At 45.5% G+C, this 13,280-nt stretch overlaps 1 protein-coding gene across 4 annotated transcripts in view; it reads left to right on the top strand.

Annotated features, from left to right (window-relative positions):
* DGKG (diacylglycerol kinase, gamma 90kDa) overlaps positions 1–13,280 on the top strand; it is a 188,253-nt gene that overhangs the window by 76,112 nt on the left and 98,861 nt on the right. For all 4 annotated transcript variants that reach the window (XM_012733612.1, XM_012733606.1, XM_004675068.2 and 1 more), the window contains 6 exons: positions 47–139; positions 2,340–2,399; positions 5,692–5,771; positions 6,844–6,918; positions 9,403–9,488; positions 11,875–11,964. In XM_012733612.1, coding sequence (XP_012589066.1) covers positions 47–139; positions 2,340–2,399; positions 5,692–5,771; positions 6,844–6,918; positions 9,403–9,488; positions 11,875–11,964 — 484 coding nt within the window. The remainder of the gene's footprint in view (positions 1–46; positions 140–2,339; positions 2,400–5,691; positions 5,772–6,843; positions 6,919–9,402; positions 9,489–11,874; positions 11,965–13,280) is intronic.

Genomic DNA, 13,280 nt, shown 5'->3' with positions numbered 1-13,280 from the left:
AATTTCCTTGGTCACTTTCACTCACTTCATCATTTTTCTCCTCCAGTTTCACCGCAAATGTGAATTGTCAACATTGTGTGATGGTGGGGAGCTCAGAGACCATATTCTACTGCCCACCTCCATATGCCCCATCACCCGGGTAAGTGTCTGGTACACATTTAAAAGAAGGCAGTGCTGTAACAGTGAGATTGTCAGAGAAAATGCCCCTGACTAACCTGATTCCAACTGCCGGCCACCCAGGATGTTCTGAGATGGCCCATCACAGAAAACACATGTGAGCGAAGCGCCATGCAGGTGAAGTATACAGCCCTAGGACCCCTCGTCACCCCTGCATGTGGATAGGCCTCCCAGGCCTGCCTTATCCCTGTCAGCCTCTCTCTTATGTCCGCATATCCCATCTTGAGGATTTTCTTTGCATGCTTCAGCCCTGATTGAAAATGAAAGAGCAAGATTTAAATTTAATTAAAAATTAAAATTTATCCCCATATGCAACATTTCTCTGACTCCTATGTTGAAAATTCTCTTTCAAACTAAGTATCAAATGGGGCTACAGCTCAGTTTTTGACTGGAAGCCAAGTATCACACATCTTAAACATTCCCTTCTCATCTCAGAGATCCATCTGACCCGCACTGAGTTCTCACATCTCACCCTAAACTTGACCAGCTATTCCTTTTTCATGAAAAACAAATGAAGAAAAACACCACCTTAGAGAACCATTTGTTAGTATCTACCAGGTTGGAAACTCACAAATCCTATTACCCAGGTCCCCAGCTATGTAGCTACCTGAGCCAGATGAGGAATGTTGATGTCAACTGTATTCATAAACCCGCTGCCTGCGTCAGAGACCTGCACCGGCTGCCTCCAGCTACAACAGCTGTCCATACACCTTCTGGATCCCTGTTGACTATTTTAAGTTAAAAACTGAAAATGATAATATATAAATGAGTTAAGGCACATTTGTATATGGAGTATTACATTGCAGTGGATAAAGAAATGTGCTTATGTGCAAAAACTTAATCTCAAAACTATATGCTGAATTTAGATAATCTCAAGACTATAACGCTGACACTCAAAGAAAGATCTGCTCTATGACTTGAGATGAAATTTTAAATCCAGGTAAAATCAGTACAATATCAGAAGTCACAACAGTGTGCCTAAAGAGGTGGTAGTCATAAATGTATATGCATATATATATATATATATATGTTTGTGTGTGTGCGTATGTATGTACATATATACACACCCACATGCATGCAAATATGTATACAAAAGTTCACTGAACTGTTGATGGTGGTTTTAGCATTATACTCGATGTGAGGTAAACCTCAGTAAACTAACTCAAATATTTTAAATGCAAGTACACAAAAAGAGAAAACTAGGAACCATTTCTTATTCAGCATCACATGCATTAGTTCACATTACTTTACGTCAATGTTTGTGCATTTGAAGTATAGCATCTTCCCTAGGTGTTGCTGCCACACCTCAGCCACCACCAAAGATCCCACAGCCCTGCACCATAGTCCATTTTCTCCCACCCCACTTTGGAGCACTTCGGGGTTTTTTTGTTGTTTTGTTGTTGGTTTTTTTTTATTACAAAAGTTTATTTTTACATCATTTTGTACATTTTTTTTTCCATCCCGATTGTAATCCCGGCGGGTTTCCCATCACCAAATCACCCGTGTGCCATCACCATAATCCCGTGCATTTCTCTCCCCCCACCCCCATTTTTGATCCCATTCCCCAGTCCACCCCCGCAAAATGTCTCTGGTATATGGTTGTTCATTATTTTTGTTATTTTCTCGCCTGGTCCATTATACTCCTGCTATGAGTGACACCATCCGGTATTTTTCTTTCTCTCTCTGGCTTATCTCACTAAGCATGATCTTTTCCAGCTCCATCCAAGTTGCTGCAAAAGACATGTGTTTCTTTTTTGGTTGATGAGTAATATTCCATTGTATATATGTACCACATCTTCTTAATCCAGTCATCAATTTTTGGGCATTTGGGCTGCTTCCATGTTTTTCCAATTGTAAATAAAGCAGCAAGAAACATGGGGGTGCAGGTATCTTTTTGAATCAGTGTTTTTATGTCTTTTGGGTAGATCCCTAGGAGTGGGATTACTGGGTCGTAGGGAAGCTCCATGTTTAGCAGTTTGGGGAACCTCCAAACAGTTTTCCAGGAGCACTTCGTTTTTTAAGCCCAAAACCACTCTGAAAAACTCCTCCTGGCACTCTACTGACTTTCTTTATTAATTAACCATTTGTTTTTGTTCTGATCTGTTTTTTAATTGGGCTGTTTTCTTTTTCAACATCTGCTTGTCTTTCCTCTCCTCTAACAGGACAAGCAAGGCGGGAAGTCTGATGGCAGCGGGACAAGCAAGGGAGAACTTGTCATGCAGGTACTCAGCAAGTCCAAGGCTCATTCTAAGTCAGACCAAGGCTGTGGAGGAGAATATGGGGTTAGGACCTAGAGAAATAGCTCAAGATTTACTTTCTCATCTGATCAATTGTATCATACAGCAAACACTATTTCCAGTTTTGAGTTACCCCTGACTGTCACACTGTAGGCAAGTAGTGAGAAGGGAGGTGGGTTGATCCCATTGCTAGTCTAAGAGTCTCCCCTCCATTTTAGGAACAACTTACATAAAACTTCAATATAACCCTTCCTAAATAATAACAAGAATGCTTCCTTAAAATAGACAATAGATGGCCCTCCCTGGTGGCGCAGCGGGTTAAAGCACAGCACTGAGAAGCTAAAGCCGCCTCCGCATGAGTTCGATTCCCGCCCGCCCCGGAGGTGACCACATGGCGTGGCAGACCTCTCCTGGCCCGCCCGCTGCTCCCCTCAGCAGTGTACTTCGTTGATCTGCCTGTTCTGCTCCCCACTCTGTCTCTGGTGAAGCCTCTCACCGCCCCTGAGCCTCTGGCCTGTACCCCAGTTCTGTATGCACAAATAAATAAATCTTTAAAAAAAAAAAAAATAGACAATAGATGGTCCACGATCTCCAAGCTGTCTCAGGAATGTGATCTGCCAGAACGAAGCTAAGCAGATCCAAACGTTTTTCATCCTTCCATCTGTATTTAATGACTCATTTTTTTTTTTCTTGAGTTCACTAATGGACCTCCTTGTCTTTGTGCCTTCCTCAAAGTTCCAGGGAATGCAAGAAAGACAGCCTGGGGAGGTACTAAGAGTACTAGGAAAGGAAATAGAAAAATTAGGGCCTCCTCTTCTGCTTCTAAGCCTTAAGTTTTCTTGTTTAAAAAAGAATATAGCAATTTCTGCACTTTCCGCCTCCCCAAGATGCTACGAGATTGGAAACGTGCAGGTGTGTTTTCTAAATTAAAACATAAGGGATAATGACGGAGGCGCGTTAAAATGTGGGAAAGCTCTAGACACCTAGAAGGGCAGAGTCAGGTAGAATATACACACGCATGGCTATACCAGTTGTTCGTAGCTGGGATCCATCTGTTACCTGTATCTGTTGTGTTGAACAGAGCCATGCGGCACAGGTTGTTCAACATTTTGAATATCACTCCCAGAGGTAAAGAATTCCTCATTAGACTCCAACATGCTCTGATGGTCACACAGACAGTCACCATGGATAGATGAGAAAAATTCTTTAAAGTTATGAAGAACATTGCTGCCCATTTCAAAGAGGATGGCTCTGTGTTGGCTAAACTTCTAGCCGAGAGCCAGGAAAGCAAGCTTTAGATAAGGAATATGGCACAGAGATACACCTGTCTATCAGTGTGTTTTCGAGCTGAATACTATGTTCCTTGAGTCCCGCCCACCTCTTTATCTGAAGCTGGGGGCTCCTTGGTAGGAGGGTTATACAGTTGCTCTTTAACAACCTGAGTTTGAACTGCGTAGGTCTGTTTATATTTGCTTTTTTTAATAACTGCATTTGGCCTACATATCCACAGGTTCCATATTCATAGATCAAGCAGATGCTGGTTGGTTGAACCTATGGAAGGGAGCCCACAGATGCAGAGGGCTGGAGGGAACTGTAAGGGAACTGACCATCTGAGGGTGTTGGTATCCTCAAGAGTCCGGAAACCAGCCCCTCAAGTATACCAAGGGAGGGCCATCGTTAAGTTTGGGAGGAGTCAGAAGTTATACACAGATTCTTGACTGCTCAGGAGTTGGCTCCTCTAAGCCTTCTGGTGATTAAGATCAACTGTTGACATACCCCTGCCCTGCACTATCCCTAAAACATTTAAAATCCAAGTGATGTTTTCCGACATTTGCCTATGAAAATAAGAGAATAATAAACAAATGTAAATCAAAACCAACAATGGAAATGCAGACAATACTACCTGCTTCAAGTTCAGTAGTATTAGTTGCAATATCAAGGAAAACCTCATAAAGGAATTGACTCTAGAATCAGGTACTGGGGTTTTTTAAGAGGTTGTAAAATAGGAAGTGAGAATTTCAGGGCATTGAGCAGACCCACTGGGTGTGAAGGCACAAAACACACTTGCTGAAAGTTAAGAGCAGCCTGAGCTAGGCCTGCAGTGAGGGTTAGAGTAATTAAGAGGTAACAGGGCCCTCCCTGGTGGCGCAGCGGGTTGGAGCGACACACTGCAAAGGGAAGCCACGCCAAGCCATGGCTGCTTCAGTGCAACTTTGATCCCCACCCCAAAGGTGACCACATGGTACAGCAGACTTCTCCTGTCTCGCCCACTGCTTCCCTCAGCAGTGTACTTTATCGATCTACCTGTTCGGCTCCCCACTCTGTCTCTGGTGAATCCTCTCACCACCCCTGTGCCTCTGGCCTGTACCCCAGTTCTGTATGCATAAATAAATAAAATCTTAAAAAAAAAAAAAAGAAAGAAAGAAAAAGGAGGTAACAGCTTGCTGGACTGTGCTGAAAGGCCTTGGATGACCGATTAGAAAATTTGAAATTTATCCTCCATGGAGCTTTCACTAAAGGTTTGTAAGGAGTTCCATGACTAATGTCCTGGGAAGAAACTATGCGAGGACAGCATACGGGACTCATCTGAGGTGGGAGAGGCCTGAGGAGTGTGGCAGCTGCCAGAGATAAAGTGACATTCTAGGGAAAGAACTAGCAGGTCAAAGCCTTCCCAAAATGACTGGATGAATATTAATAGTTCTTTAACAGAAACAGGAAGCTAGAGAAAGGACTCATTTCATGAAGAAAGATAGTAGGGCACTTTTGGGACATGTTGCGATTACACAGATGATGATGAGGATCTGGCTAAAGATGCCCAGTAGGCAGTGAGAAATTGGAACAAGAGATCAGGAGAAAAATTGGGGCTGGAAGTATGAATTTGGAAGTTGCCATTAGCACTGTTTTATTTATATGTATGACTATCTGGCCAGACCTTCTAAGGTCATATTTAGTTGTATCCCTCACAAAATCTTACCGTGTGCTGTGAGCATAATGCCATCCTATTGTGAATTATGGGAAGCTGTGGTAATACTTCCTCGTCTTTGACTAACATCAAACCTTTATCTCCGTTAGCACTAATTACAGATCACTCTAGCTGGAGACACTTAGTTGCTTAACCCTTCAGGAAACTCAACTAGTGGACAAAAATCTACTTCCCATTATCTTCCTTGCCTAGAACCACTTCCCAGCCAACTCTCCTGAAAACATTCTCAGCATCAACTCTCATCTCACTCCTCCATTTACTGAAACAGCTAATTTCTTTTTCTTTTCTTTTAAGTATAAGATCATCCCTACCCCAGGTACCCATCCCCTGCTGGTCTTGGTGAACCCCAAGAGTGGAGGGAGACAAGGAGAAAGGTATGTTCTCTTCTCTCTCAAAATAGGGAGGCTAAGATAGCCTCCTTCAGGGCCTTTCTTTCCCTCAAATATAACAGAATGAACTGTGAAGTCACAGAGACTCAGGTTCAAATCCCACTCTTCCCTTGATGACTCAATTCAAGTGACTTAACATCCTGTGCTTTGGTTTCTTCCTCTGTGTAATAGTAATAATAACTAAAATAATGATACCTATTTCCTCTCACAAGGTTGTGATAGGAATGAAAATAGACATAGTATTTAGCCACAGACCTAATAGGCCAATAGTATGACTCCCACAGTCACTGGCATGAGATGCCCATATCTTTCCTACCTTTGTCTTGATTTAAGAGATAGGCTGGGGCTCACATGATCAGGACCTCCTGGCCTACCCTACCCCAGCCCGGGAGTCAGGGCCCCCACCTCAATGGTGAAGGAAATGCTGAGTCTGCTGAGCATAAAGACAGTGGGAAGAGAGAGGGATATGGGCAAAGCAGCACTGCCTCCCAGTCCTGCTCAGCTCTGGGGTCATGGACAGATGATCCAGTGATCTGGAAGCCAGATTTAAAACAAATAAACAGATTTAAACAAGAACCACGAGGAACCCCACCCCATTCCGAGGGAAAGAGCTACCCTCTTGATCTGACCTAGTGGTCTCAAGCTGGAGTCCTGAGCCCACACCTGGGAGTAGCCTCCATTTCTTCCTGCCCCAACCACTAAGGGGAATTCCTTTGTTTTGTTTGAAGGACAGCATCATACTGGAATGCAAAACATGTGGGAGAAGGGCTTATGAAGGAAAAAATAACTTTAGGACCATGGAAATTCTGTTCTCTAGGTCTTCTGGCCTTATCCTCCCTGCAAGGGTGATACTCCTTAGGGTGGGGCTGGGGCCTGGGGCGGGAGAAGGCCTCCAACTGACGTTGAGCTGGACCGGGGACTTAAGGGTATGCATTTAGTGTTCTCCTCTTGGAGTTTCAATGGCCTGCAATGGGTGGCTGCCTGCTGATGAGGTGCTTACCTGCATGACATCGCCAATCACGGTCCCCTTTCTCTACCTCTTCTTTTTTTTCCACAGGATTCTTCGGAAGTTCCACTACCTGCTCAACCCCAAACAAGTTTTCAACCTGGACAACGGGGGCCCTACTCCAGGGTATGGCAATACAACCCTCGCTTCTTATTTCCTCCCACCCTCCACTGATCATGGAAAGAGATAGCATCCTTTGCTGACTTTCTTGTCTCTTTTTTTCCTCTGGACTTGATCTTCCTGCCATTTCATTCCATATCTCTCTTCTTCCTCACATGTACTCTTGTGTGCTTCTGGAGAGACTCAGGAACAACCATGATGGGTCACTCAGGGAAATTGCCTCCTGTGCTTTATCCCGGAAAAGTTGTTGGTTTTATGAGAAAGAAAAACTGTATATGCCAGTTATTAGATTGACAGATAGGGCAAGCTGGTAATTATTTTGTTGCGAGGCTGTGTTAGCAAATGTCTCCAGACTGAATCATCGGGAAGAAAGAGTTTTCTTAGCACTGTCAGTCAGTAATTCAGAAATCTGTACATCTGATTCGAAGGTTCTCCTGTGTTCTGTGGTGGGGACATTTTACGGTCAAGATAACTGGTTATTCAGTGAAGTTCTGTTTTTTCCTGGATTGTTCAATTTAGAGATTGTTAAATACCCTACCTGGCCCTTCTCCTCACAGCATTTGCTTACTGGCTATTTGACTGCTCACTAAGTAAGGGTTAAAGAGGAAGCAATGGGAGGAGACCAGGCAGCCCCTTTGCAGCTTGACTGGAGGGCTGGAGGGAAGAGCTGGCCCATGTTACAGTAACATGACAAGCTTCACAAACCTAGAATCAGGTCCCTCCAGCAACAGGACTGGAAGGCATCTTACTAAACAGAGCCCAAGCTCTAGAGTCATCTACTGGCAACCCAAGCTGCCTCGTGCCAGATCCTCAGATCTGCGTGTATTGACAGGGCTTGTGCTGACCCACAGCGCTTTGTGTAAACTCCTGCACAACCTCCTATCCTGCATTTCTGCTCTGAGTTCAGCAAAATGGTCAGAGACAATAGAGAAAAAAATACAAAAATGGGGATCTGTCTTCAGTTGTTTGACATGGAGCTTTTACTAGTATTGTGGTAGTATAAGGGCCAAGTAAAGGGAGAATTGTGGGTGCAGATTCAGGACCGTGGCTCCATGAGTGCCAGCTATGGCTCTGCAAAGACTGTGGCTGAGCCGCAGTCTGCAAAATATACCAGCAGCCCATTCTCTTCGAGGGCTTTCTAGTATTTATATGTGCTAATGTAGCTGAGCGTTCCCCATTCTGGATTGTATTACAAGTCTGGTGGCTACTTCTGGAGCTAAAATGCCCTGAGTATTGCTGCTGTATGTGTGCACCTGTAACCAGATGGTCCATCTAGCTGAAGGAAGCCTCTGTTCAGAATTCTCTTCCTATAGGAGAGCAGAGTTCTACAAAAGAAGGGGAAAACAGAGAATGTTAATTTGCCCACACATACTTCTATGATTTAGAAAACTCCAGGAGCCCTCTCAGACCAGGCTGAACAAAGAAGAGATTGAATCACAATTTCAGCTTCCCAAGCCCCACCCAACATGTCCAGAGGCCTTATTTTCTCTCAAGTAGAGACTCCTAAGCACATTTTGTGCTAGGAGCTTACTTGGCAGTCTGCTAAAGGCTATAGACTCAAAATAATATTTATTAATGCATAAAATGAAGTACACAGGATCACAAGGGAAATTAATTACATTGAAAAAACAGCTACCAAAACATTGAAAAAAAATGTGATATGGGAATATATGCAATGTGCTAACATATTATAAAGCAAGATCCAGAGACAGGTTTAATAACTATGATAAATTAAAAACAGCGATAAGCATAATGATAGTAGGAATATCTGCCACAACTGTTAATCGAACATTAAAATTACCTGTGATTTCAATGGCAAAGTCACAGGTATCATTAATTCATCTATGACTTGTTGCCTACATTTATAGTTGAAGGAAATGTTAAATGTAAGTTATAGCTGGGAGAGGTAAAAATGTAACATTTCTTCTGCAAATTCATGGCTCTCTGGATTTGATTCCTAGAACCCTTGGAGGTTCATGGACCCCAGATTAAAAGGCTAAGACTCCTGAGAGAACATAGCGTTCCTCCCACTTAGGTCTGGATTCATGGGAAGCAGTAGAAAGGCCCAGCAAATTCCAATGTATCTTCTTTGAAGGCAAAGTATGAGGACAAAGTAGGCTTGGGGCTGGGTGGGGAGTGGGTAGGGAGGGAGAAAGGAATGGGGACAAGTCAGAACTTCAGAGGATTCATTCTACTGGTGGCCCTTACAAGAAAACTATGGATTCCTTTGCACAGTAGGAGAGAATCTGGAAGACCATTTTGTTTGTGTTGAATGCTGACCAGTTCTTATGCAAGTTCACTCCCTGGGATTGTTCTCTATCCTGAGTGGTAGTGCTCATTAAGTTCTGTTTTCAGAATGTTAATTGACCCTTTCAGCACTAATACAGGAATCAGGATCATAGTATTTTCCCAAGGAACAAGGGAGACTGACGCAAGGAGGTCCCACTGTCAGCTGCAACCAAGCATAGGTACCTATTTTCTCCTTCCCAGGTTGAACTTCTTCCGTGATACTCCAGACTTCCGTGTTTTGGCCTGTGGAGGAGATGGAACAGTTGGCTGGATTTTGGATTGCATTGGTAAGAATGAGTTGAAAGGGCCTTAATAGTTTATTACAGGGAGCATATGTAAAATCAGAAAAAGGCAATAAAAAGGAGAAATAGGGTCATGTCTTATTCATCCCCTATATATTCTTGGACTAATGTTTGGTTAAATCTCTGGGATGGAAAAAAAGAAAGACAATGGAAGGATTTGTACAGACACAGATATAACTGGTTAATTTCAGGCCTTGCCACAAAACCATCTATCACAGCCAGGATTTGGGCAGTGACAGGCCAGGACAGATATGGGGATGGGGGTGGTGGCAGTGGTGAGGAACCAGGACTGGGATATGGGCAGATCCAGGGTGGATGAAACTAAGCATAGAATCATAGCTAAGGCAAACTGCCTTAAGGTGAGCTGCTGGAGCCTGAATCTAGAAAGCGCATCTAGAAAATGCAGGTCCATGCCAGCAATGAAAGACTAGGCTTTCTAATCTGTCTAGAGACAGGGACAATGGGGAAGACCTGGGCTGGAAATCAGGAGGCCTGGAGTCTAGTCCACTACACTTTAGTTCTGCGGATCCTTGACATATCACCCCCAATGAGTGATGGATACAGAATCTGAAATTCTGAGATGGGATATTTTCAAGATCTCATCCTAGAGAAACTACATAAACACTAGCATGTGGAACCTAAGGACAGGAGAACCAAGAGAATTGCCAGGGAGAGTAGTCCTCCAAATCCAAGAGTAGACCCAGCGCAAAGAGCCCCGGCTGTTTATGTCTTCCCTTTGTTCATTTCACAAATTCTGCCTTTGCGCCAGCCTCTCCTCAGGCCCTGAAGATGCAGCAGCGAAAAAAGAGACAAAAATCCTGCTCTATGGGGTTCTCTTCCAAAGGGAAGAGGCAGGCAATAAACAAGTAAAACGTAGAGTGTGTCAGAGGCAATGAGACTGTAACAGGGAGAGGGGGCTCCTACCTGAGGAGGGGGTGCAATCTAAAGCTGAGTGGTCAAAGAAGCCTTCATGGCCTCTGCATGCAGGCCTGGAGGAGTGTGAATCGTGCAGGTACCTAAGGGTGTAGCAGTTCAGGGAGAAAGAATGGCAGATACAAGGTCTTGAGGCTGCTGAAGGCAGCAGGAAAGCTGCAGAACATCCCAGAGCAGAGCATGCAAGGGAGAAGGCGGAGGATGCAGCTGAGACACGGCAGGGCTGTGTCACTAGGACATGCAGGATCCGGCGCAGGAAGTGACTTTCATACTCGGAAAGCCGAGACACTGCATGGTTATGAGCACAGAAAGGACACACCAGATTATGAGCAAAGGACAGGCACAGGGAGACCAGCAGGAAGCTTCTGCGTTGGTAATCCAGGCAAGAGGTGACCAAGGCGCGGGCCACAGAAGAAACAGAGGCGCTGGTAAGAAGTGGTTAGATCCTGGACACCATTTGAAGATGGAGCTAACAGGGTTTGCAGACAGACTGGGTGTGGGACATGGGAAGAAGAGGCAAGGAGAGGCCAGAGAGGCCAGAAAGACCCTCAACCAGCAGGAGGCTTGTCTTCTAGCGGTCACCCGTGCAACACTCGGCTGGGGGGCAGACACCCGCACACCTGCTGCCTTCTGCTCCCCCACAGACACTTCGGTTTCCATAGACACAGCCCTGCCAAGCAACCACCCACGCTCTCCTGTCACCTCGGGCTCTGGAGTTGTTTGTGGGAGGAGGGAGGCGTCCTCTGGGAGCCTATAAGGTAAAGCTGATTCGCAGAATAGATGGCTGCGGCGCCCCAGCTAGTGCTTGCATGACTCCCTCTCCATCATAAAGACAAAAGCAGGCTTCGGGGTTGAAAAGTTTTCTAAAATCATCTGTAGATGACACGGGGGTAGAAGATGCCCGAAGTCTAAAGAAAGAGGGTCATTTAAGATGGTGCTTTCCCGGGTTAGTGGCCCCAAATGAAAAAAACAGTGGGGACAGGAGAGGGATGGGGCATGAAATCAAGCTGGGCAGTTATGAGGCCACCGAGGGACCTAGAGATGATCTGAAGGGCTTCTGGGGGGACAACTGCATAATGTTCAAGTCATTCATTCAAGAAATAGCAAAGCTCTTGTTCAGGTCCTCACTACCCCATTTTGGCCACCTCGCTGGTTTGTTCTCACCCCATATAGCCAGAGTGGTCTTTCCTGAATGTCAGTGGCTCATGACTTGTGTACAGTACATGAGTGCCTTCCCCGTATTAAGAGAAAGGCAAAGTCGCTGCAACTGGCCTACAGATGGAAGAGCTGACTTTAGGAAGAAGCAGCTCCTCATCACGGGAGACATTCAAACCCCTGTTATGGGGGGACTCAGACGTCACATCAGGGGTAACTAGATAGCTTGATCATTCCTTAATCCCTTGGCATAATGTTCTTTCTTCCTCTGCATGGTTTGCAGATAAAGCCAACTTCACAAAGCACCCACCGGTGGCTGTCCTGCCTCTCGGAACAGGAAATGACCTGGCCCGCTGTCTCCGCTGGGGAGGAGGTGAGTCTGCTTTCGAGGGCACTGTCCTGGGACAAGCATTCCAGTTGACAGGGATGTTCTGCAGAGCTCAGCTGAACTTCCCTCTCAGCGATCACAGAGTCACCTCTACTCCATAGCTGTGGTCCATGCTAACCCCTCACTGTCTTTACTGTCATCCAGAAACTATCAGCAGAGCCTGCCTTCCCCAGTGGAACACACGCAACATAGAGTCCATATGTCTTCCCCAGTGCTCATCCCCAAAGGGACCCAATTAGGTGTTCTCTGCATGAAATTCCTCCTCTCCAAATTACTACTCTGCTTGTAAATGAAAACTACTAGAATGCAGGCCAGAAAGTCACATCGCCAGCCACTGGAGGGGCATCCAGATCACCCGGTTGCCATAGTCAGGGGACCTGGCTGAAATTCATCTATGGGGGTACGTGGCGAGGTAACAACCTTACAGGGTAAAGGGAGGAATGAAGAATTTTGCAGGTTTCAATGGCCCCCATGGTGCTAGGCATAGTCCAGAGAGGGGAGACATTCCGTCAGCACATGGGATATAGGCGTGGAATGGATGCAGAATTGGGATTGGACTTAAATGGCTGGTCAATTCAGCGAGCCATTCAAGACCAGGCTGGGCGGGGTCCATGTTTTAGATTGGCGTGCGCTTGGAGGGCAGAGACAGAAGCAGGAGCCAGCCCTCAAAAGCATACACATAGTCCTCAGCCACACACTGGAGAGCTCCCAGCATCCTCAGCCACTGAGTCCAGGGAAGGATCCTCTGTTCAAGAGGGGCAGGCAGAGTGGCTCCACCCTTTGGGCATGTAGACAGCAGAGTAAGGCACAGCATTCATACGGAAGGCCCAGCCCTGCACACCCAGGTAGCTGCAAAGCCCTTGTTACGTGACGCCATCAATGCTGTCTGATGAGATACCCCAAAGCTGCTAAACAAAGCCCACCAATTTGAAAATATTCTCAAGTGTGCTCCCAAGGCAAGCAGGAACATGGGAGCAGTGTTTGTCTCTCTCACTAACCCCTCATCATTTATGATTCACTTTCCATATCTTCTATTAACACACAACCATTTATCATATAGGTGGACACTTAGAACTTCCATTACTAGGTCACAGTCCCATAGGCATGAAGCCCAGGGATATACATGCTTGGTGCCTCCCAAGCGGGACCAGTGTTGGAGGCTGTGTCACTTCCTGATGGCTCTGAAGGAAGAGTCTGCTTCTGAACTCCTTCAGGCCACTGACTAAGTTCTTAGTGGCTGTAGGACTGAGGTCCCTGTTTCCTTGCAGATTGTCAGTAGGGACCCCTCCCAGGTGCTTGAG

The sequence above is a fragment of the Condylura cristata genome, unplaced genomic scaffold (genome assembly GCF_000260355.1).
Source record: "Condylura cristata isolate star-nosed mole 26May11 unplaced genomic scaffold, ConCri1.0 scaffold00003, whole genome shotgun sequence".
Taxonomy (NCBI): Eukaryota; Metazoa; Chordata; class Mammalia; order Eulipotyphla; family Talpidae; genus Condylura; species Condylura cristata.
The sequence above is the reverse complement of the archived record's forward strand: the minus strand, read 5'-3'. Positions and strand labels throughout refer to the sequence as shown.